Raw genomic sequence first — 25,860 nt, 5'->3', positions numbered from 1 at the left:
AAGCATCGCAGGGAAGGTTGAGGGTCGCTGAGAGGAGGCCGAGTGTGACTGAAGGAAGGTTGGAGTGCGACTTAGGGAAGGTTGAGGATTACTAAAGGGAGGTTGAGTGCGTCTCAGAGCAAGACCAGGGTGAACTCTGCCAGGACAAGTGTGAGCGCCATTTGGCCATAGGCACAAAGTTTTTGGTGAATGCCAGTTCTCCATTGCAGGACACATTCTTGCCAAAGATCTACCTGCTGAATTTCTGCAGGGAAAAATTGGGTCTTGTACACCCAATGGTCCTGGAGCCTCAGGCAGAGGAAGAATGGCGCAGAGGAAAGATGGAATTGGGTGTAGTCAGAGAATGGCCAGAAGGGCCACAAGGTGTACCGCATGCAGCGGGAGCAGATGCTGAGGGTGGTCAGGAGGGAGGCAATCAGGGCCCATTCCTATGCAAAGCAATGGCGTGTCTCAGAAGTCAGAGTACCTGCAGATGTCAAAAAGGCAATGCCAATGGCGGCTGAGGATGTTTAGGGAGGCAGTCACAAGCCTGTGTGCATTCCTTCAGGACCATCTGCAGCCCCTTGGACTGGAACGGAACTCAGTGCCAGTGTCTTTAAAAGCCAATGCAGCATTAAACTTCTATACCAGTGGCTCCTCCCAGGGCTCCAAGGGAGTAATATGTGGCATCTCACAGGCAGCCACACATTGGTGCATTAAAGAAGTGACAATTGCGCTGTTCAAAAGGACCGGAGAGTTTGTGCGCTCAGAACAGATCCAGAGAGCCAAGCCGAAAGACCTGTGGACTTGTGTCATTGCGGTTTTCCCACAGGTACAGGGAGTTATCGACTGCGCTCATGTGGCGATCACAGCTCCCTGGGACCAGTTTGAGGCATTTATCAACAGAAAAGGTTTTGACTCCATTAATGCGCGTTTGGCCTGTAACCCCAGGAAACATTCTCCAGGTATGTGCTCAGTTCCCAGGGAGCTCTCATGATTCACACATTCTTCATGACTCCCAGGTGCCACAGTTATTTGAGACCCCACATGCCTGAAGGGATGGATTCTGGGTAACAGGGACTATTAGCTCAAGACCTGGCTGATGACACCAGCAGAAACCCTCAAACTCCAGCTGAGGAGTGGTATAATGAATCCGATGGCCGCCAACGGGTTTCGATAGAGTAGACTATCGGAATGTAGAAAATGAGGTTCCATTGCCGGACTGCTCTGGCGGAGCTCTCCAGTATGCACCCCAGGAGGTGTCAAGGATTATAATCGCACAACCTCAGGCAGCAGAGAGGGGAGACCTTGCCAGCCACAGATACAAAGGAGTCATACTCTTCATCTGTTGAGGAAGATGTGGAGGACAGATCAGGGCAGACAGAACTGGATATTGGGGTTCCAGCACCAGAAGCCAGAGCAGTGGGAGAGATGCGCAAGGGAGACCCATGAGTCCCTCCTTCTCAACAAATTCCCTCCGGAATGGGAGGACCTGCATTAGAGAACACAAAGAATTAGGTTCATGATATTGCCGTCCCTCTCCCCATCTCTGTGTCTCCTTTCTGCCCAGTGATTGGCACCAGATTTGAGGTCTCCTCACTCTCTTCACTCCTGCTTGAGCATCTGCAACCGCTCGACCCCCCTGTTTGCCAGCCAGTTCTACTACCGCTTCCTCAGCCAGATGGAGTGTCCTTATGTAGAGCACTGCTGCACCGGTTTTTACATATGCTTTAGTGTTATCACAGGACCACAGAATTGTTCCGGTGCAGAAGGAGGCCACTCGGCCCATTATGTCTACACCGGCTCTCCAAATGAGCATCATGACTTAGTGCCATTCTCCTGCTTTTTCCCTGTACCCTTGCACATTATTTGAATCTATTGCCCACTTGAATGCCTCAATTTTCTGCAATTAACTGTAATTTTTTATGAGGCCACCAGGGTAACCCATCCTCTCTCCTACTCACACATCACCTGAGTTATGATAGGAGAATAAGCCTGCAAGTTTGGGCCCATGTACATCCAGGCCCTTATGGTGCATCTGCTGCTATGCCTTTCACTTCATTCACCTGCCTGCCCGCACCCTCCCTTCGCGGAGGTCCTTGGCTTGCTGCCCTCATGAGAGCCACATTGTACCCACCCTGGCATTGTGGAGGTGGTCATTGACCCTCTTCCTGCATTAGACTCAGGTGCGCCTGTGGACTTTCCCGTTGCCCAGTCTTCTTTGGTCAGGCGGGAGGGTCTCCTGACCCCATCGGTGGGGAAGAACATCCCCTACCGTTCCTGGGCAGCCTGAAGGAGGACCTCCAGAGAGCCATCCTCAAAAGCTGGTGGAAGCAGAGTTTTTGAATATTTTTAAGCCAGAGCTAGATAGATTCTTGATTAACAAGGGGGTGAATGGTTATCGGGGATGGGCAGAAATGTGGGGCTGAGGTTACATTTAGATCAGCCATGATCTTATTGAATGGTGGAACAGGCTCAAGGGGCCGAGTGGCCTACTCCTGCTCCTAATTCCTATGTTCATTTCATACTTAAAAATTTGCTCCCTGTACCATTCTTTGTCTCTTCTTTCATATTTTATTTGCAATGCAGCTTTTAGATAAGGCTCTTCCACATGACGTAAGGCTTTATTTATTTTGAATATAAATTTAATGTTGAACCATTTTTGTATTAGCGTTAAATATTTTCATTACAGCAGCAAACACAACTTCCACAAAAGAAATGACACCTATAACTCCTACTGAAATGATGCTGCCGACTGCTGAAACAGCAAGCACAAAAATAACCCAGGCAGTTACAACAGGCACCAACACAAGACAACCCATATCATGGAAAACTAAGAAAACTTCTACAGTGGCATCTGATGTTACAGATAGAACAATGCTGCTGTTACTGACAACCATTGCACCATCAGTGGAACCCACAGTGCCACCATCAAGTACAGCTCAGCCTCTTGAATCAGAAGGTACACGTATATCCTTTGTACAGTATGAGTAGCATTAACAGATGAAAAATGTAGAGTAGGTTGCCAGAAAAGTGAATATGTGGTATTCAACCTGGAGAAAACAGAGGATTTTGTTGTAACTAATAAAACATTTATTAAAACTGAATATGTACTTTGAAAGTAGTTGCAGCAGTTTTATTCCTTGCTTCATGTTCAAGTGTAAGGCTACATTGCAGTATTTAGGTTCATAAAAGAAAGAAATTGAATATTGTAGTTTGTTCATTGGTTCCTCACTCAAACTATATTCATTGTAGTATACTTCAAATTATTTAGTGTGCTCTACTGCTTTACAATTTAGTAGTAGGATGTAATACACAGTCAAACTGTATGGTAATAAATTATTTTGTTACTACTTGCTCTCCAGCTATAATAAACCTGGTTGAAATTCCATTATAGCTAATACCTTGATCATTTGAATTCAAATGAATATAATTTATTGCTACTTAATGAAAGCTACTGTTAATTTCAGAATCATACTCATTTGTATTGTGATTTTCAAACATTTTTTTTGTATTTACAGCTATGACCAGTGCTACTGATTTACCACAACAGAACTCAAATACATTTTCCACTATAGCAGCATCAAGCACTGAAACCAACCACACAGCACTGCAAGCATCTGCCACAAAAACAATGGAAGTGATGAAGGTTAAGCCTTCTATCTCATCACCTGTGCTAAGAGATAACACATGGCCCTCCTTAACAACAACTGTGGCTCCATCTCTGAGTGACACAGAACCGCCAACGTATATGCTGGACACAGAGTCAGAAGGTATGGCTGCTAACCTTGTTAGTCGGCGGAATTAACTTTGGTGAATATGCAAACTGCAGTCGAAGCTGCTGCATTCTGCTCCACTTTGTAAATTCATTTTTCTTTTCCCTCTTTCTCTTATCAGCCTGCCCCATTGCGATTGCTCCTGCTCTGTTTACAAGGCATTTAAGCATTTGTATATTTTTTATGATTCTGCATTTCCCTTGTTCAGTGAATTGCTCTTTTACCCATTGTTATCAGCCTATTTGATTCCCTGCATTTCTCCACTTTGCAACTCCTATTTCTGTTCTTGTGCGTATCCTACTTTCTTTATAATTAATTTAATCAGTAGACTTTGAGAGACATATACTGGCACCAATCACTGGTCCTATTGGCTAGCACTGCAGATTACATGGGAATTGCACAGGAGGCCAACTTTGAGGTATAAGAACCAAGACGTGACTGGAAGCCACTTAGTCATTTCCATTTCCCAGACAGAGATGTTCCTGTTTCTAGCTCTGGTGGAGTTAATTACATTGCTGCCATTTATACTTAGGACCTGCCAAAGTGGTTGGGGGTTAGGTGGCGGGGGGTGGGGTCAGGGCTGGGGTAGGGGTTTGTGGCAGAGATCTGGAGTAGTGGCAGGTAGAAACAACTTGCTGCAGTTTCTCAACTGTTGTGGAGAGATATAAAGTTCTGCAAACATTTAATTACACAACACACAGAAATATAAAGAAGCCCAATGTTCTGACAGATTGCCTTCTGAAAATTATAATATGAAATTCAGATGACCCTGCAAAAAGTAATGGCCAAGATAAAAGTGGAGAAGGAACTGGAGAATTTTTCAGTGTTGTTTTTGAGGCCTCTGGAATCTGCCCTGCTTTTTAATTTAATTTCTCCTTTTTCTTATCCTTTCAATCTAACCATCCACTATTTCATTGTGCTTCTGTTTCTTGCTCGTTCTGCTCCATCTCACATCACCATTACAGTCTGTCCCATCTTTATAATTAATTTAATCTACTTCTCACTTTAATGGGCCATCTAATTTCTGCTGCATTTTTGAAATGTATTTCTAGTTTTTCCCCATCTTTTCAATCATGGTTTTAACATTTCCACCTTTTTGTGCTGCATTTTAACCCCCACCCCATGTCCATTCTGTTGCCTTTGTCATAAATTAGCTGTTCAAATACTTTTCATGTCCATTTACCTCTGTTGCATTTCTCCATTTCTTTAGTCTCACTGCTTCAACCTGCTTGGCAACTTCCCAATTGTGTTTATCTTCGTGCCGTCCTTACTATGAAAAATTAAACGATTTTTCATTTTTTATGTACTTTCCTTGTTAGTGTTTTAATATCTTCCTCCCCTGTTACACGAAATGACCTACCCACCATTTCACAGCACTCAGCTGTTATTACAAGTATTAGACCTTCTTTCAGACACTGCCTTAGACCTTCTTTCAGACACTGATCGTTTCCATGTAGTGAACAGAATGTCTCAGGTGTGAGCCCATACTGCCCATTATTTAATTGTAAAATGACATAACCCTGGGCTGTAAGCTCTGAGATCTGAACTGGATCTTTCATGTGTGCCCTCGTGCATGCTTCTTGAATCTGAAGATGGACACTTCAATGTGATTAGAACATGTGAATTATTTAAGATACTTTAATTTACAGATAGTAAATGAACATATAGAGATGAACAAAACACACTTCACTCAATTTTCACTTCTCAAAAAAAGTAAGAAACAGTTGTAAACTACATATCCTGTCCATTTTGTGGGCTTACTTACCAGTACCTCAGGTGGGAATTCTAACTCTTAAACTACCTTTCCTCTCTCCCACTGGCAGAAACTAGGTGAACAGGCAAAGTGGAGTGTTTGAAACACCAACCCAGATACTCACTGGGCTGGGTTTTTTGAGTTGGGTGAGGGTACTGGGAAGGGAGATACGGTCACACTGTGGAGTTTTACCAGTGTGCATATTTTTTGTTAGGTTTCCCACTCAGAACATAAGAACACAAGAAATAGGAGCAGGAGAAGACCATGCGACCCATTCAATAATGAACATGGATGATCTTGGACTCCAACTCCACTTTCCTATCCGCTCCCCACATTGATTCCCTGAGAGATCAAGAATCTGTCTATCCCAGTATTAAATATATTCAATTATGGTGCATCCACAGCCCTCTGGGGTAGAGAATTCCAAAGATTCACAATGCTTTGAGTGAATAAATTTCTCCTCATTTCAGTTCTAAATGATTGTCACTTTATCCTGAAACTGTGCCCTTTGTTCTAGATTCCTCAGGCAGGGGAAACAACCTCAGTATTGACCCTCTTGGGTCCCTTCACCTTGAATGTTTCAAAGAAATCACCTCACATCTAAATTCCAGGGACTATAGATGCAATTTATTCAGTCTATCATAGGACAGCCCCCTCATCTCAGGGACCATTGTAGTGAACCTTTGCTGTACTGCCTCCAACGCAAGTAGACCCTTCCTTAAATAGGGAGGCCAAAATTGCACTCAGAATTCTAGGTGTGGTCTCACCAAAGCCCCGTACAATTGTTGCAAGATTTCGTTATTCTTGTACTCCAATCCCCTTGCGATAAAGGTCAACATGCCATTTGCTTTTTTAATTGCTTGCATGCTAACTTGGGTGTACTCGTACAAGGAACACAAAGTCCCTTTGAACCTCAACATTTACAAGTTTCATGCCCTTTAAAAAATATTCTGCTTTTCTATTCTTACAACCAAAGTGAATAACCTCACACTTCCCCAAATTATATACCATCTGCTATCTTGTTGCCCACGCACTTAACCTGTCTATATCTCTTTGCAGCATCTTTGTGTTCTCCTCACAGGTGGCAATCCCACCTAGCTTTGTATTGTCTGCAAACTTAGATAAATTGCACTCAATCTCTTCATCTAAGCCATTAATATAGAATGTAAATATCTGAGGCCCCAGCACTGATCTGTGCCGCATTCCACTTGTCACAGTCTGCCAACTTGAAAATGCTCCATTTATCCCTACCCTTTGCTTCCTGTCCATTGACCAATCCTTTATCCATGCTAATATATCACCTTCGACTTCATGAGCCCTTATCTTGTGTATTAACCTTCGTGTGGCACCTAATCAAATGCTTTTTGGAAATCCAAGTATGCTACATCTACTGGTTCCCCTTTATCTACTAGTTACATCCTCAAATACTCCAATAAATATATTAAACAGGATTTCCCTTTCGTAAAATCTCTTGACTTGTCCTAATCATACTATGATTTCTATGTGTTTTGTTAAGACTGCCTTAGTAATAGATTGCAGCACTTTCCCAATGACTGATATCAGGTTAACTGGCCTGCAGTACTGTTTTCTCTCTTCTTCCTTTCTTGAATAGCAGTGTTACATTTGCCAACTTCCAACCTGCTGGGATCATTCCAGAACCTAGGGAATTTTGGAAATCATAGCCGGCACATCCATTGTCTCTTAAGGCCCTAGGATGTAAGCCATCAGTTCGTAGGGATTTGTCGGATTTTAGTCCCTTGAGTTTCTCTGGCACTTTTTATCTGCTGATATTAATTACCTTAACTTCCTCACTCTTATTAGGCCCTAGGTTACTCTCTATTTCTGGTATGTAACTTTTGGCTTCTACTGTGAAGACTTACACAACAGATTTGTTCAATGTCTCTGCTATTTCCTCATGATAATTTCACCTGTCTCTGCTTGTAAGTGACCAATGTTTACTTTAGCTACTCTTTTTTTTCTACTTGTAAAAGCTCTTACAATCTGTTTTTATAATCTTGGCTAGTTTACTCTCTATTTTTCTTCCTTTTTATCAACCTTTTGGCGGCCCTTTGATGGTTTCCAAAACACTCTCAATCCTTGGACTTACTATTGTTCTTTGCAACATTATCAGCCTCTTTTAATCTAATAGTATCCTTAACCTTAAGTAAGCTACAGATGGATATTTCTTGTGGAGTTTTTGTTTTTCAATGCAATGTATTTCTCTTGTAAATTTTGATTTGTTTCTTTAAATGTTTCCCATTGTTTATTTACTGCCATATCTTTTAGTCTATTTATCCAATCGATCATACCTATGGATCGGCTTTGTTTAAGTTCAAGATTCTTGTTTGTGGTTGGAGTATGTGATTTTCAAACTTAATGTGGGGCTTCAATTGCATTATGATCACTATCTCCCAGTGTATCATCTACTATGACATTACTAATTAAATCTGCCTCATTGCACAATACAAGATCCAAAATAGCTTTATCCCTGGTTGATTCCACAATGTATTGCTCCAGGAAACTGTCACAAAACCATTCTACAAACTTATCTTCCAGATCACCTTTGCCAATTTGATTGGTCCAGCCTATATGAGGTTAAAGTCCCTGACAACTATCACATTGCTTTTGTTACAAACTCCAATAATTTCTTGCTCTGTCTGATTATATAACTACTGTTATGGGGCCTGTAAAGAACTCCCACCAGTGTTTTCTGACACTTGTTATTCCTAATCTCCACCCATACTGATTCTACTTCCTGATTTTCTGGAACCAAGATCCTTTCTCATTAATATCCTTATATTGTCCTTTATTATCAGGGACACCCCTCTTCCTTTTCATTCTGCCTGTTGTTTCAAAATGTTGTGTACCCTGGAATATTTGTTCTCAACCTTTGTCACCTTGGATCAATGTATATTGTCATGAAAAGATAGCAGTGTCTACAAGGTTATTGGAAATTATTTTTAAATTGGAATTGTAGTAGGATCTGTATCTATGTGTGTCTGTGTCTTAATTGGACTAACGCCAGCTAGTCTGGGTGCTTTGATATATAGTAGTTTGAGATGTTAATTGGGCAAACATTAAGTAAGGATTGAAGGTAAAGAGTACATTTGCATTTGTTGAATAAACCATTCAAAAGAATGGGTGAAATCTTGCACCTAGCTAGAAGACACCAAGCAATATGTTTATTTTTTCAGCTTACTAATAAAATTGGTGGAATTGAAAGGATTATTGTTAGGAGAGGTAAAGTTAAAAAACCTAGTAATACAATGGAAAATTTACATTCAAAGGGGAAAAAGCTAGGTATAAACAGAAAGGAGTTTGTGTGTGAGTCAGAGGCATTAAATGTCTAACCAGCCTGTAAGCCTACAACTGTCTGCAAAGGAAACAAATTGCAAGGGACCTTATTTTGAATTTGTAAGGTAAAATGTGCTTTGCCAGGTGTCTTTTAAAGTCTATGGATTATTGTTGCCTTGGTGAAGATTTACCTGGGAGTGATTAATTTGGGGATTTATTTAAAAGCCATTATGGTAGTAATTCATAGACATGTGTATGTGTTTAATTTATTGTAAATTTTAATAAATGTTTAATTCAGTTTTATATTAAAAAACTTATTGCGGCTTGGTGGTTTTATTCCTGAATTCGGAGCTCATCTCAAACATACCAATTGAAAATATAGTTTATGACAGTTGTTCAGGTTTCTCTCTGGCATTTAAACAACTCAGCCTTTACCAACTGCTGTGCCATAACAATCTGTAATGGCTATTAGATCTAAGCCATTTATCTCTATTGGGCAGTGGTGCAACTATCATATTGTGGATACACCATGACCAATTTTTTAAACTATGATTCTCTGCATGGACCTTACGCTGCTGCAATATTGCCATTAGACTCTGTCCCTTCCCGTACCACTCAACTTGCCTTTACTCACATTGATATACTTTTCTATTGCCTCAACTTTTGTCTTTCGATTTCTAAATCTCCCTTAACCTGAATCCTTCTCTGCCTCTGCTAAAACCATTTTCCCTACTTTGACCATGTTTACTGCTGCACTCATACCCAGAAGGAAAGAAACAGTTCAGACCAGCACTTTTATTTCCCAGTTTTTACTGATGTTCCATTTAAAGGTATACAAGACCAGTTCAGACCAGTCTTCTTATTTCCTAGTTTTTACTGTTTTTTTCGTTCTGGGTCTGTTTGTATGATTTGTCCTTTCCTGTCTACATTCTGGTTACCATTACTCGCATTGCTGTCCTGCACTATTTCCTTGTCCTGCCTCTTTAACTTTCCAAATCCCCCTAACTTTAACCCTCCCCTCCCCCTACTATTCAGTTTAAAGCCCTCCCTACAGCACTAGATATGCGCCTCACCAGGACACTGGTCCTAGCGGAGTTCAGGTGAAGGCTGTCCCAATGCTCCCTCTTTCCCCAGTACTGGTGCCAGTGGCCCGTGAATCAAAACCCATTTCCCTCTCACCAGTGTTTGAACCAGACAATCAACTCTTTGATCTTATTTACCTTAGGCCTAGTTTCTCAACAGACAATTTGATTGACAGCCCTGACTTCCAGCTGGGCAGGGGCATTTGGAGCAGGCGGCAATTGCAGGAACAGAGCTTTCAGCTACTAATGGGAGTGGGGCGCATTAAGGAAAGAGTCCTGCACCTCCTAGCCCACAATAAGTGCAGTAAGGGCACTTAACTTTTCCCTGAAGCTGCCCTCACCTCTGAGTTGCTGGGTTTCTAAGGCCCGCTGCTCACAATGAAACCTGTAAGGGAAGTTAGTTGTGAGGCTCCAAGCTTTATTATAATTAAATAGCTAATTTGCCTCCTGGGAGTGAGTTGGCTGCACACCCCTATCCAGCCTCTGTAAACCCTGAATTGGGTGGGTTAGAGTTGAGTTTGAGATTTTACACAACCCCAGCCCACCCATTTTTGGGAATTAAAATTATCCCCTCTTTTCCTGTTTGATTGCAATTTTAACATGTCACAAATATATTGCAGGTTCTGGCCACTATGCAACTCTGTGGAATGAATTTTGAAAATATCTCCCGATTTTGTTGCTGTCTTGTATATAAAGTTTTTATATTTATTAACTGATTATGGACAAAGCCATGAACAATTTCTGATTGCTTTTTGAACATAGAACAGTGGATTGAGTATTGTGGAGCCTTTTCACTATCTTCTGTTATTTTATGTCAGTTATTTTTCATGCATTAGTGTAATTGCACCATATTTTGTATTGCATCTTATTAGTACTGACTAATGTGAACAGACTAGATTAATGTCTCTAGTGACATTAAGGGGAATTATCAATAGCTCTCTTTGAATCATGTTTTACTGACATTACAAGCCTTGTAACATAAAATTCCTTTAAAAAAAAAATCACAAAACTCCACTTTCTCCAAGTGTGTATAGACATATCCCTGTAAATACTGGTTTTATGGGGTTCCATTCTTCCCATTGCAGATCAGTAAATGTCAGAGCAGTGTAAGTTATGTTATCATAGAGAAAGTTAAGTACGTAGAGAATTTAGAAAGGTCTCAAGAGGGTAAGTAACAACAGATTTTTCCTATTGCTTGGTATATCAGTAATAAAGGAGCATTGACTTAGGCCATTCATTAGAATTGCAGTGGGTGGGGAAATGAGAAGGATAATCTGCTCAGCGGATTCATTTAACTTGAAATTGTACAGTAAATGCTTGAAAAGGAAGAATATAAAATTACGCTGGAAATGACAGAGGAGCGGGATTACATTAGATAATAGTTCAAGATGGCTAAATATTGTTTAATTGTCTCCAACATTTGAGAAAACTTGACACTGTTAGTGTTGATGAGCTATGTCCTCGTTTTCCGTCACTTGAGCCCAACTAGACACTGCTTGTTGAAGTTGTGAAAGAGTCTATGGTCAAGAGTTCAAATGTTACATTTCAGATCCTCCAAAGTTCATTTTTTAATGCATTTTATTCATAAACTTCAATTCTCAGAAACCTTTCTTCACAACTTTTCACTTTAAACTACTTATCGTGCTGAATGTTCTTTTACTTAAGTACGTTTCATACTGAACTATTTTCTATGTTGATATTTTGTCCATTTGCAGAGGAAGATGATGAAGATGACGAGGAAGACGAGGAGGATGAAGATGATGAGGAAACTGACTCTGATGAAGACAGTATGGATTATGACATGGAGGTGCCTTCACTGCCATATATAACGCCTGGAGGGCCCATAAGAGATGACAGAAACTTGACAAAAGTGATGGAGATGTCATATCAGCTCCCAGATTCCTTTGAATGGAATCAGCATGATCAAGGTACTAAGAATCTGGGTAAGAGTAAATCTTTGTGTATAGCCTTTTTGCACTATTTTTAACCAGCATTAGAATACTGCTGTTAGATCCGTAGTTGAACAGCAGTAACTTTCAATACACTACACTGGGATTTTATGTATTAATGACCTCATTTGGGCTAGGATTTATCTCTCTGCATTAAGGATAAGTATCAAACTTAATTTTAAATCCAAATGAATCTCAATTGTACTACTGTATCTGGAAAAAAAAAGTCAATTGAGATTACATGGGAGACAGCCCTGTTCCCTTCAGGAAAATATGCACAATGAGATATTTTTCTATATTTAATATGTTCTGTGTGTATGTTGGTTGTAAACTGGAAGAAATTGCCTCCTTTCATTCATTTTTGTGGGTTAGCAGTGGGGGAAAAAAGTAACATATTAAATTGGCTCTGAATTTATGTTTTAATACAATTTTCTCACTTAATTTGAACATAATTGCATTTTTGATGGTGCATTCGATGGTGGGACCCATTTCTGCACCGCAATGGCTAGGCTGGTGTTTTTGTTTTGGTTGGGGCCTGCCATGTTTGTGCTTGTCATATAGCTGTGATATACTTGTGGTACATTAAAATGAGGATGGCCAACATCGGAATGTCCAGAACTTGTGGCTTGTGCCCCATTGCATCAAGTATAATTAAGCGTACTTGTTGTAAATACTGGCACAAGCACTTTACTCTGGAGCTTGCACCCTGAAGCAACTTTGAACAGTTGCATAAGAGTTTTTTGAGCATTTTTCTTTTACCTTCACCAACAGAGTTGACCTTTTCTCCATTAGCTTGAGGCCGCTTAGAATCACCCCATGCTCCGTAAGATGTTCTGTTATAATTATGGAATTCCTTTTGGCCATTCCCTTGTTTGCTATTTTACTAGAAGAGAAGGAGGAAGAGGAGCATGACAAGATGGAGAAAAAGAAAGCTAGGCAGCATTTGAGGAGGATGTACCTTAACAGCTATTAGTCTAGAATGTACAGGCCATGCAAATCTTATGCAGACCTTAGAAATGAGCACTGTCTGAGGGCCCATAGGAGAGCTGCATGAAGACCTGTAGCCAAGATCAGCAGTTCTACCTTTTATGCCAGCAGCTCAAGCAGAAACAGAGAACTTATACAATATCATTCAGGTGGCCATCCAAGAATACATTTCCTGGTCCCTGAGAGCATCATCTTAGGTGAAGGGGATCACAGTCAGTTTGACATGAATGCCAGGCAGCAGTGTGACAGAACCATACATTTTATCCAGTTGCTAAGCTTCCTAAAGTGTGAAAATGAAAGATCAGTTAACATTCCAGCAACCATTCACACTCATTCCAGCTGCAACAGTATTATTCATTTGAGCCCATCAGGGATCATTGTCAATTTTGGCTGATGGACTCTGCTCTTGGATGGAAGATAGTAGGCTAAGAACTGACATTGGAGTGGGGCTTTTTAAAAAAAAACACACAATGGCTGCTGAAGTCTGTGAAGAGGAAGTTCTACCCTGGCAGTGTAGGACAGAATGCTGTGAATTAAAAAGGATAATTTACAAATGGCAAGTATTACATGTTCTTTATTTTGTATCATTACGCAAATCTATCAACCAATTAGTAAGCAGGTATCCAACAGTTAAGACCATGCTTGGTCTGAAAATTCAAGACTTCCAACAAAGATTCACGTACAGTTGGATCTTCTTGCAATCTGTCAGTGACGTCCTTGTACATAACTGCAGTTGTGTTAGCAGCCTGCATACATCATTAATTATGGAGTTACCTGAGGCCAAATGATTTCCCATATAAACAGGTCTTCCAAAGACATCCCATCTGCTGTCTCCTCTTTGAACTCTTAATGTATTGGCTTAATTAATGGTGTCACAAAAATATGCATACTTCAATTTAAATGCCAGATTATAAAATCAAGCACTACCAAAAGTCCTCATAAGCATTACAAGAGTCCCAACATGAGCTACAGCAGTCACCCAACCAGCTTTTCTGAGGCCATCAGGGGAGCACCTTGTAAAGTGTCCAAGTTCATACAGCCCTTCATCACTCTGTCTCTGACAACATTGCTTTTACCCCTCCCCCACTGCTCTGAACAATTCTCTCCACTCCAGCACAGAAGATACCTCGGAGGAGAGCCTCCTGAGGTCGCACCATCAGATGCTCCATCCTTTCCAGGCATCAGCTCAAACAGTACGAAAAGCACTACAGGTTGATCACTTGAGAGAGAGATGAATTTAAGGCAATTATTATGTTTGACATCAAATTAATCACTTATCACATTTGATGCATTGGTCTGCAGCGCGGTTTAATAAGCAACCTCTGAGTTTGCACCGTCAGTTTGTCATTGATATAGAAGTTATTGGAATGGTTTGAATGTTCTATTTGCAGAATGAATAGAATGATGAACAAGGATAGTTAATAAGAGGGCCAATTAGCTGATTCATCACATCTCTTGCTGCAAGCATATAGGCTTTTTATAAAAATTTTCATGGGGTGTGAGTGTCACTGGCAATGCCAGCCTTTGTTTCCTATGAACCTTGCTACTCTTCTTCCTTGAGGTACCCCACGCCCCCCACTTCTATTGCTGCTTTCTCCAATGGGAACAGCAATAAGTTCTATCATTTGATTATGAATATAACAGCACAAATCTACTACTTTAAATAAATGCAGTCTACTCCAGTTATAAATGGATATTTCATTAATGAGTACATATCTAGATGTGACCATATCTAAATAGGTGTTCATTCCAGTACAGCTACAACACTGGCATCTACCTGACAAAGTGGAAAATTGCCCAAGTACATCTTGTCCACAAGATATCGGAAATATCCAAACCAGCTAATTACCACACAACAGCCTACTCTCAATCATCAGCAAAGTGATGGAAGGTGTTATTGACAGTGCTAAAAAAGCAGCACTTACGCTCCAGTAACTTGCTAAGCAATGTTCAGTTTGGGCTCTGGCCACCAGGACCTCTCAGCTCCAGACCTCATTGCTCCAAACATGGACAAAATGACGGAATTCCAGAGGTGACGTGAAAGTGACTGCCCTTGATGTTAAGACAGCATTTGACCTAGTAGAATTGAAGGCAATGGGAATCAAGGGGAAAACTCTCAACTGGATGGAGTCATACCTAGCACAAAGGAAGATGGTTATGGTTGTTGGAGGCCAATCATCTCACTCCCAGGACATTGTTGCAGGAGTTCCTCAGGGCATTTTGAGGCCCAACCATCTTTAACTGCTTCATCTTTTCTTCCTTTCCTCCACCTTAAGTTCGGAAATGGGGATGTCTGCTGATGATTTCAGTGTTCAGATCCATTCGCAACTCCTCATAATGATTCTGTACCTTGCATGCAGCAGGGCCTGGACAACATTCAAGCTTAAGGTGATAACTAGCCAGTAGCAATTGTGCAAGCCGAGGAGGTATTTCTTCTCTCAGGGCCATGAATCTTTGGAATTGTCTTTCCCAGAGAGCTGGAGGCTGAGTCATTGAATATATTCAAGGCTGAGATGGACAGATTCTTCAATTATAGGGGAATCACAACTATGGGGAACAGGCAGGCCATGTTCAGGCCATGATCTTATTGAATGGTGTGGAAAAGGATCAAAGCACCGTGTGGCCTATTTCTGCTCCTATTTCTTTGTTCTTCTGTGCCACACAAGTGACAGGTGGTGACATCTCTAACAGGAGAGTCTAACTGCCTCCCCATGACATTCTATGGCATTACCATCACTGAATTCCCCACCAACATCCTGGGGGTCACTATTAATCAGAAACTTAAATGGACCATCCGCGTAAATACAATGGCTACAAAATCAGGTCAGAGGCTGGGTATTCTGTGGTGAATAATTCGCCTTCAGACTCACAAAACCTTTCCACCATCTGTAAAGACACAGTCAGGAGCGTGATTAAACAAACACTCCAAGAACACAAGGAGCATGACACCATTGAGAACTAAGCAGCCCAATTGATTGTTGCCCCTCCACTGCCTTAAACATTCACTCCGTCCACCATCAGTTCAATGTGGCTACACCACAAGGTGCACTGCAGCAACTCATCAAGGCTTCTTTGACAGCACCATGCAATCTCTACCACTTAGAAGGATAACAGCAGATGCATGGGACACCAACATCTGCAAGTTCCCGTCCAAATCGCACACCATTGTGGCTTGGAAGTATATTGTCATACCTTCACTGTCTCTGGGTCACAATACTGTAACTTCCTACCTAACAGCACCGTGGGAGTTCATTCATCTCACAGATTGCAGCGGTTCATGAAGGCTGCTCACCACCACCTTCTCATAGGTAATCATCGATGCCCTCTCATCTCAAGACTGAATTAAAAAAGAGCTGTGGCCCTTAAAGGAACCACTGGAGGGCACCACCAAAATGTAAGCTTTTTGAAAAGACAAGTCAGAAGTGGATTTTAAAATCCAAACTGGATAAATTTTGAAAAATAGTCAATCAAAATGGCCAATTTGAATTTAGGAATTAATTGGAAACAAACTGTTGATTATTTATATATGTGCATTGCAATATTTTGGCCACATTCATCACTAGCTAGCTACAGATTTATGTTGTATTCTTTGACATAGACTTTATTTGACTAGTGATATTATTGTACTTGCTTGGTCATAAACATGCAGAAAATATATATTTGTGAGGAAATCTTAGAATAATTAATTTCAGTTGATTTATTTCATTACTTGACTCTGAAGCAGAAACATTAAAAAAATGATGAATGTTTAATCTAATATGTTATTTTAGAGTTGCATACAAATCTGAGAAGTGCAAAATACAGTTAATTGTGAGGAGTCTTCTGGTATTTTGTAAATGTATAGTAAAATCAAATTTGATTTTCACAGCTGCAATATATTACTGGTTAGAGTTGTGAAAATTAGACATTGATATATAATGAACATGCATTGGTGTCATCACAATTCTCTCAAATTGAATCCACATGTTCGTCAAACACTAAGATAACATTAGTTGTCCTATAAATGCTTTACCTATACTTTCATTTCACTGTGAAGGTTTTAATTATTTAATTAAAGTTGGCCATCACATTTCAAACTTATTATGGAAGTCATATTTGAAGCCTTCTCTTTAAAATATGAATATAACTGCACAAATCTAATGATCTGACTTGCCATTGTTGTAAACTTTCAACATTTTCACCTTTCTTTTATTAATGGCTTGGGATGAGGTTGCCTGCCTGAATTTATTTTTTGACCATAAAATGCTGTGCGATATATGGAACGAAACATAAAAGGAGAAAAAATAATGCGAAAGATTTGATTTTGTATGTGTTACTTGTATAATTGGGCTGTGGTCTTAAGCATTGGGAGGAATTAGTGGGATAAAACTAAAGCTAAATGGTGCCACTATTTGGTACTATGCAGTGCAATACCATTGATCCACTACCTTCCATTTTATAGATAAGTTTAGCTTTGGCTTCCTTGGTTGCATGAAGATAGTCTGGAATTGTTCATTACACAATCTTATGTGTCTTACAAATTTCAAGTCTATACTAAATATTCTCTCTGGTTTGACATAACTGAGTTCTCCAGTAAACAAACTCCAAACCCTTTATGATCCAAAGTTTTCGATATTTAACTAAGTGATACGAACAAAGAGCAGGAGTAGGCCATTCAGCCCCTCAAGCCTGGTCCGCCATTTAATAAGATTATGGCTGATCTGATAGTAACCTGAAACCTGCATCCCACCTACCTCCGATAACCTATCATCCCCTTGTTTACCAAGAATCTATCCACCTCTGCCTTAAAAATATTTAAAGATTCTGCTTCCACCATCATTTCAGGAAGAGAGTTCCAAAGACTCACGACCCTCTTGAATAAAAGATTTTCTCCTCATCTGTTTTAAATGGACGACCCCTTATTTTTAAACAATGACCCCTAGTTCTAGATTCTTCCACAAGAGGAAACACTCTCTCCACATCCATCCTGTCAAGACCCCTCAGGATCTTATATGTTTCAATCAAGTCTCCTCTTACTCTAAGCTCCAACGGCTACAAGCCTAACCTTTCCTCAAAGGACAACCACCCATTCCAGGTATTTGTCTGGTAAACCTTCTCTGAACTGCTTTCAATGCATTTACATCCTTCCTTAAATAAGGTGACAAGTACTATGTACAGTACTCTAGATGTGGTCTCACTAGTGCCCTGTATAATTGAAGCACAAGCTCCCTACTTTTGTATTCAATTCCCCTTGCAATAAATGATAACATTCTATTAGCTTCCTTAATTACTTGTTGTACCTGCATACTAGCCTTCTTTGATTCATGCACTAGGACACCCAGATCTCTCTGCACCTCAGAGCTCTGAAATCTCTCACCGTTCAGATAATATGTTTCTTTTATTCTTCCTGCCAAAATGGACAATTTCACATTTTCCCACATTATACTCCATTTGCCAGATCTTTGCCCACTCACTTCACCTATCTATATCTTTTTGTAGCCCTCTTATGCCCTGTTCATAACTTACTTTCCTACCTATCTTTGTGTCATCAGCAAATTTGGCAACTATCCCATCCATCGCTTCATCCAAGCCATTTATACAAATTGTAAACAGTTGATGTCTCAGCACTGACCCTGTGGCACACCACTCGCCAACCTGAAAAATACCCATTTATACTCTCTGCTGCCTGTTAGCCAGCCAACCTTCTATCCATGTCAATATGTTACCCCCTATGCCATGAGCTTTTGTTTTCCACAATAACCTCTGATGTGGCACTTTATCAAATACCTTCTGGAAACCTAAGTACAGTATATCCACGGGTTCCCCTTTATCCTCAGCACATGTTACTTCCTCAAAGTACTCCAATAAGTTGGTTAAACAGGATTTCCCTTTCACAAAACCATGTTGATGCTGCCTGATGACCTTGAGCTTATCAAAGTGCCCTGCTATAACTTCTTTAATAATAGCTTCTAACATTTTCCCTACGACAGATGTTAAGCTAACTGGCCTGTTGTTTCCTGCTTTGCCTCCCTCACTTTTTGAATAATGGAGTTACATTTACTATCTTCCAATCTAATGAGACCTTCCCCGAATCTAGTGAGTTTTGGAAAATTAAAACCAATGCGTCAACTATCTCACTAGCTACTTCTTTTAAGACCCTAGGATGAAGTCCATCAGGACCCGGGCTCTTGTCAGCCCGCAGCTCCAACAATTTTACTCAGTACCACTTCCCCGTTGACTAATTTTCCTGACTTCCTCCCCCACTTCCATTTCCTGGTTTATAGCTGCTTCCGGGATGTTACTTATATCCTCTATAGTGAAAACTGATGCAAAACACCTGTTCAATTCATCTGCCATCTTCTTGTTTTCCATTATCAATTCTCCAGTCTCACTTTCTATAGGACCAGTGCTCACTTTGTTAGTTTTTTTTCTTTTTAAAATATTTATAAAAACTCTTATTATCTGTTTTTATATTTCTGGCCAGCTTTCTCCTTATTAGTCTTTTAGTTATTCTTTGCTGTTCCTTATATTCAGTCCAATCTTCTGACCTGCCACCTGTCTTTGCACAATTATACACTTTTTCTTTAAGTTTGATACTATCTTTAACCTTTTTAGTTAACCATGAATGGTGTGCCCATTCCTTAGACTTTTCCTTACTCGTTGGAATGTATCTATTCTGTGCATTCTGAAATATTCCCTTTAATATTAGCCACTGCATCTCTGTTGACCCTATCCCTTAACCTAATTTGCCATTCACTTTAGCCAGCTCAGCTTTAATGCCTTCATAATTGCCCTTATTTATGTTGAAAAGCATGGTTTTGGATCCACTCCTCTTTCCCTCAAACTGAATGTGAAATTCAGTTATATTGTGGTCGCTGCTACGCAGGGGCACCTTCACTATGCGATCATTAATTACTCCCATCTCATTGCACAATACCAGGTCTAGTATAGCGTGCTCTCCGGTTGGCTATAGAACATGCCGAAAACATTCAATGAACTCCTCATCTAGACTATCTTTGTCCATCTGACTTTTCCAGTCTGTGTAAATGAAAATCTCCCATGATTATCGCCGTGCCTTTCTGACATGCTCTACAATTATTTCTTCCTTTATGCGGCACCCTACCATGTGGTTTCTATTAGGGGGCCTGTACACAACTTCCGCAAGTGACCTCTTGCTTTTACCATTTCTCATTTCTATCCAAACCGTTTCCACATCCTGGTTTCCTAACTTAGGCCATCCCTCTCTATTGTGCTAATACCATCATTGACTTAGTCATCCCTCCATCTTTTCCTTGCTTCCTGTCCTTCCTAAATATCCTGTATCCTTAAATATTCATATCCCAATCCATGTTCTCCTGCAGCCATGCCTCTGTAGTGGCTATCAAATCGTAATTATTTATTTCTATGTGCGCTCTCAATTCATCTGTTTTGTTTCGAATGCTACGTGCATTCAGATACAGAGATTTTAGTTTTATCCTCTTTATAACCTCTAGTTTCATCTGCTGATTTACTGTTAGATTTGTACTCTCTATCCCTTCCTGTCATGGTCTGTTTTCCATTTCCTGTAATAGCTTTTTCTTTTGCCTTGTCTCTGTTCTTTGATTCACCAAATCTCCCCAAATTTGATTCCTTGCCTCCATTATTTAGTTTAAAACCCTCTCTACTTCCCTAGCTATGTGGCCTGCAAGAACACTGGTCCCAGCATGTTTCAGATGTAGACTGTCCCAACGGTACAGATCCCACTTTCACCAGTACTGGTGGCAGTGCCCCACGAATCAGAATGTACTTCTCCCACACTAGTCTTTGAGCCACATATTCATCTCCCTAATCTGATTTGACCTATGCCACTTTGCACGTGGCTCAGGTAATAATCCAGAAATTATGACCTTTGAGGTTCTGCTTCTTAATTTGGTGCCTTGGTCCTCATACTGACCTCCTCCTTTGTCCTGCCTATGTCATTGGTACAACATGGACCATGACAACTGGGTCCTTCTCCTCCCACTGCAAGTTCCTTTCCAGCCCCGAGCAGATGTCCTGAACCCTAGCACCTGACAGGCAACACAGCCGTATGGACTCACGCTCTTTGCTGCAGAGAATGGCATCAATTCCTCTGACTATACTATCCCCTACTACCACTACATTCCTTTTTGGTCCCCCCACTTGAATGGCTTCCTGTACCATGGTGCCATGGCCAGGTAGCTCATCCACCTTGCAGCTCCCACTTTCACCCACACAAGCTGAAAAAACCTCAGACCTGTTGGACAATTCAAGGGCCGAGGCTCCTGCGCTGTTGGCCTCTGGGTCCCCTTACCTGTCTCACTCGCAGTCACACTCCTGTCCCTTTCCACTGACCAAAATCAGAAGACCCTGTCCTAAGAGGCGTGACTGCCTCCTGGTACAAAGGATAGGCTTTTAATTTATCTGTTAGTAGATGTTGATAAAATGTTTCCCCTACAATTATTTCTTAATGATGTGTCGGTGTCTGTAGTTCAGCTTCCAGCTCATAAACTGAGTTGAAGCTGCTCAAACTTCAAACACTTACTGCAGATGTGTTTGCCCTGGATCAAACTCGCATCCAGGAGCTCCCACATGCTGCAGCAGTGACACATCACCTTCCCTGACATCCTTAATGTGTTCTAGTTAACTATTTAATTATTTTATTCAATTATATATTTCACTTTTGTTTTTATATATTTTACTAACCTTACCACCAGTTGCTAGACCATTTTGCACCTTAGGAAAAGAATAAACCTTAGTCACTTACCATGTATTCCCCAAATAACTAGCTGCTTCTCCTGAAACAGAATACGCCCACTTGCTGAAGGCTGAGAAAGTTAGAAAGCAGAAAGCAAAAGAGCACCCCTTTCCCTTCCTTCCCTAATTCCCTTAATTAACCAACTCCCAGCACTCCATTCTAAGTCGTACTTCTTGCAGTAAACCTTACCGAAAGCGCCTCTTTCACCCTATGCACCGAGTTCCCACTTTGACCAAATTCCCAAATATATTCACTAAGATAAAGGCAAAAAACTGCGGATGCTGGAAATCCAAAACAAGAACAAAAACAAAAATACCTGGAAAAACTCAGCAGGTCTGGCAGCATCTGCGGATAGGAGCACAGTTAACGTTTCGAGTCCGAATGACCCTTCAACAGAACTAAGTAAAAATAGAAGAGAGGTGAAATATGATCTGGTTTAAGGAGGGTGGGGGGGTGCTGGTGGGACAAGATGAGCTGGATAGAGGGCCAGTGATAGGTGGAGATAACCAAAAGATGTCACAGACAAAAGGTCAAAGAGGTGTTGAAGGTGGTGATATTATCTAAAGGAATGTGCTGATTAAGGGTAGAAAGCAGGACGAGCAAGGTACAGATAGCCCTAGCAGGGGTGGGGTGGGGGGAAGGGATCGAAATAGGCTAAAAGGTAGAGATAAAACAATGGATGGAAATACACTTAAAAATAATGGAAGTAGGTGGGAAAAGAAAAATCTATATAGATTATTGGAAAAAACAAAAAGGAGGGGGAAAATCGGAAAGGGGGTGGGGATGGAGGAGAGGTTCATGATCTAAAATTGTTGAACTCAATATTCAGTCCGGAAGGCTGTAAAGTGCCTAGTCAGAAGATGAGGTGCTGTTCCTCCAGTTTGCGTTGAGCTTCACTGGAACAATGCAGCAGGCCAAGGACAGACATGTGGGCATGAGAGCAGGGTGGAGTGTTAAAATGGCAAGCGACAGGGAGGTCTAGGTAATACTTGCGGATAGACCGAAGGTGTTCTGCAAAGCGGTCACCAAGTCTGCGTTTGGTCTCTCCAATGTAGAGGAAACCGCATTGGGAGCAACGAATGCAGTAGACTAAGTTGAGGGAAGTGCAAGTGAAATGCTGCTTCACTTGAAAGGAGTGTTTGGGCCCTTGGACGGTGAGGAGAGGGGAAGTGAAGGGGCAGGTGTTGCACCTTCTGCGGTTGCATGGGAAGGTGCCGTGGGAGGGGGTTGAGGTGTAGGGGGTGATGGAGGAGTGGACCAGGGTGTCCCGGAGGGAACAATCCCTGTGGAATGCCGCCAGGGGGGTGAAGGGAAGATGTGTTTGGTGGTGGCATCGTGCTGGAGTTGGCGGAAATGGCGGAGGATGATCTAACCTGTCTCTCTCTGAACTTGCTGAACTCGTTCTCTCAGGTCCAACCCTCACATTGTCATCAAACCCGCTGACAAGGATGGTGTTGTTGTTGTTGTCTGGCGCACTGACCTCTACCTCGCAGAGGCTGAGCGTCAACTCGCAGACACTTCCTCCTACCTCTCTGGACCATGACTCCACCACTGAACATCAAGCCATTGTTTCAAGGACTGTTACTGACCTCATCTCCTCTGGAGATCTTCCTTCCACAGCTTCCAACCTGATAGTCTCCTAACCTCGGACGGCCCGCTTCTACCTCCTACCCAAAATCCACAAACAGGACTGTCCCGTCATGTCAGCCTGTTCCTGCCCCACGGAACTCATTTCTTGCTTTCTTGACTCCATTCTCTCTCCCCTTGTCCTGTCCCTTCCCACCTACGTCCGTGATTCCTCTGACACCCTACATCATATCAACAATTTCCAGTTCCCAGGCCCCAACCGCCTCCTCTTCACCATGGACGTCCAATCCCTCTACACCGCCATCCCCCACCTAGATGGTCTGATGGCTCTCCACTTCTTCCTCGAACAGAGGCCCAAACAATCCCCATCCACCACTACTCTCCTCCGTCTGGCTGAACTTGTTCTCACACTGAACAATTTCTCCTTTAACTCCTCTCACTTCCTCCAAATAAAAGGTGTGGCTATGGGTACCCGCATGGGCGCCAGCTATGCCTGTCTCTTTATGGGGTATGTGGAACATTCCTTGTTCCAGTCCTACTCCGGCCCCCTCCCACAACTCTTTCTCCGTTACATCGATGATTACTTCGGTGCTGCTTCATGCTCTCGTCCGGACCTGGAAAAATTTATTAATTTTGCTTCCAATTTCCACCCCTCCATCATTTTCACATGGTCCATCTCTGACACTTCCCTTCCCTTCCTTGATCTCTGTCTCAATTTCTGGTGATAGACTGTCGACCAATATTCATTACAAGTCTACCGACTCCCACAGCTACCTCGACTACAGCTCCTCACACCCCGCCTCCTGTAAGGACCCCATCCCATTTTCTCAGTTCCTTCGCCACCGTCGCATCTGTTCTGATGATGCCACTTTCAAAAACAGTTCCTCTGACATGTCCTCCTTCTTCCTTAACCGAGGTTTTCCACCCACAGTGGTTGACAGGGCCCTCAACCGTGTCCGGCCCATCTCCCGCACATCCGCCCTCATGCCTTCTTCTCCCTCCCAGAGACATGATAGGGTCCCCCTTGTCTTCACTTATCATCCCACCAGCCTCCGCATTCAAAGGATCATCCTCCGCCATTTCCGCCAACTCCAGCATGATGCAACCACCAAACACATCTTCCCTTCACCCCCCTGGCGGCATTCCGTTCCCTCTGGGACACCCTGGTCCACTCCTCCATCACTCCCTACACCTTAACCCCCTCCCACGGCACCTTCCCATGCAACCGCAGAAGGTGCAACACCTGCCCCTTTACTTTCATTCTCCTCACCGTCCAAGGGCCCAAACACTCCTTTCAAGTGAAGCAGCATTTCATTTGCACTTCCCTCAGCTTAGTCTACTGCATTCGTTGCTCCCAATGCGGTTTCCTCTACATTGGAGAGACCAAACGCAGACTTGGTGACCACTTTGCAGAACACCTTCGGTCTGTCCGGAGGTATTACCCAGACCTCCCTGTTGCTTGCCATTTCAACACTCCACCCTGCTCTCATGCCCACATGTCCGTCCCAGGCTTGCTGCATTGTTCCAGTGAAGCTCAGCGCAAACTGGAGGAACAGCACCTCATCTTCCGACTAAGCACTTTACAGCCTTCCGGACTGAATATTGAGTTCAACAATTTTAGATCATGAACTCTCTCCTCTATCCCCACCCCCTTTCCGATTTTCCCCCTCCTTTTTGTTTTTTTCCAATAATCTATATAGATTTTTCTTTTCCCACCTTCTTCCATTATTTTTAAGTGTATTTCCATCCATTGTTTTATCTCTACCTTTTAGCCTATTTCAATCCCTTCCCCCCACCCCACCCCCACTAGGGCTATCTGTACCTTGCTCGTCCTGCTTTCTACCCTTAATCAGCACATTCCTTTAGATAATATCACCACCTTCAACACCTCTTTGACCTTTTGTCTGTGACATCTTTTGGTTATCTCCACCTATCACTGGCCCTCTATCCAGCTCTTCTTGTCGTTCCCCCCCCCCTTAAACCAGATTATATTTCACCTCTCTTCTATTTTTGCTTAGTTCTGTTGAAGGGTCATTCAGACTCGAAACGTTAACTGTGCTCCTATCCACAGATGCTGCCAGACCTGCTGAGTTTTTCCAGGTATTTTTGTTTTTGTTTTTGTCCCAAATATATTCCCTCTGCCTCACTCAGGTTGACGTCTCCCTTTGCTGATTGTGCGCCTCTTGCTGATTGTGCGCTTAATGAGCCTTTCTTATGTAGATACATGAGCTGGGGGGTTGTGAGAAGAATGTAGCCCTTCATTATGTGAACTAGATAGTGTAATATCTTGCATGCCCTTGGCTGAATTTCTCCTATCTTTATACTTGAAGCCAGCTATAAATCAGCAAGCTGACATTAAAATACAACTCAATATACTTACCAGGGAGCGAAATCCTCCTGTCTAACCTATTTCCCGGCAATTGGAGCCTGTGAAGGCCTAGACCAGACCTGCACTTAAAATGGCACATGTGTTTCCATGATAGCATCAGGATGTGGCTTTGTCCTAGGGAAGCATAATTTCAGTCGTCCTTGTTGTTCCTGAATTCAGGCATTTAAATAGTGAGGCAAGAGCATGTCAGGAACATGGGATGGAATAGTCCCAGATTTTCACTAAGTGCAGTAGTGGGTGGGTAAAATGACGTTTTATTTGCCGCCCGCAGTGGCGGGTTTTCATGCCTTATCGTCCCAAACCTGCCACGTTACTTATACATTCCCGGGA

The 25,860-nt window shown here is 42.0% G+C and overlaps 1 protein-coding gene across 4 annotated transcripts in view; it reads left to right on the top strand.

Moving 5' to 3' along the window:
• Positions 1–25,860, top strand: part of LOC144693165 (uncharacterized) — a 135,545-nt gene that overhangs the window by 21,105 nt on the left and 88,580 nt on the right. For 2 of the 4 annotated variants that reach the window (XM_078562700.1, XM_078562701.1), the window contains exons 3-5: positions 2,672–2,941; positions 3,501–3,752; positions 11,600–11,812. In XM_078562700.1, coding sequence (XP_078418826.1) covers positions 2,672–2,941; positions 3,501–3,752; positions 11,600–11,812 — 735 coding nt within the window. Of the gene's footprint in view, positions 1–2,671; positions 2,942–3,500; positions 3,753–11,599; positions 11,828–25,860 lie in introns of all 4 variants that reach the window. The other 2 variants (XM_078562699.1, XM_078562698.1) reach the window with 2 other exon arrangements.

The sequence above is a fragment of the Cetorhinus maximus genome, chromosome 18 (assembly GCF_964194155.1).
Source record: "Cetorhinus maximus chromosome 18, sCetMax3.hap1.1, whole genome shotgun sequence".
Taxonomy (NCBI): domain Eukaryota; kingdom Metazoa; phylum Chordata; class Chondrichthyes; order Lamniformes; family Cetorhinidae; genus Cetorhinus; species Cetorhinus maximus.
The sequence above is the reverse complement of the archived record's forward strand: the minus strand, read 5'-3'. Positions and strand labels throughout refer to the sequence as shown.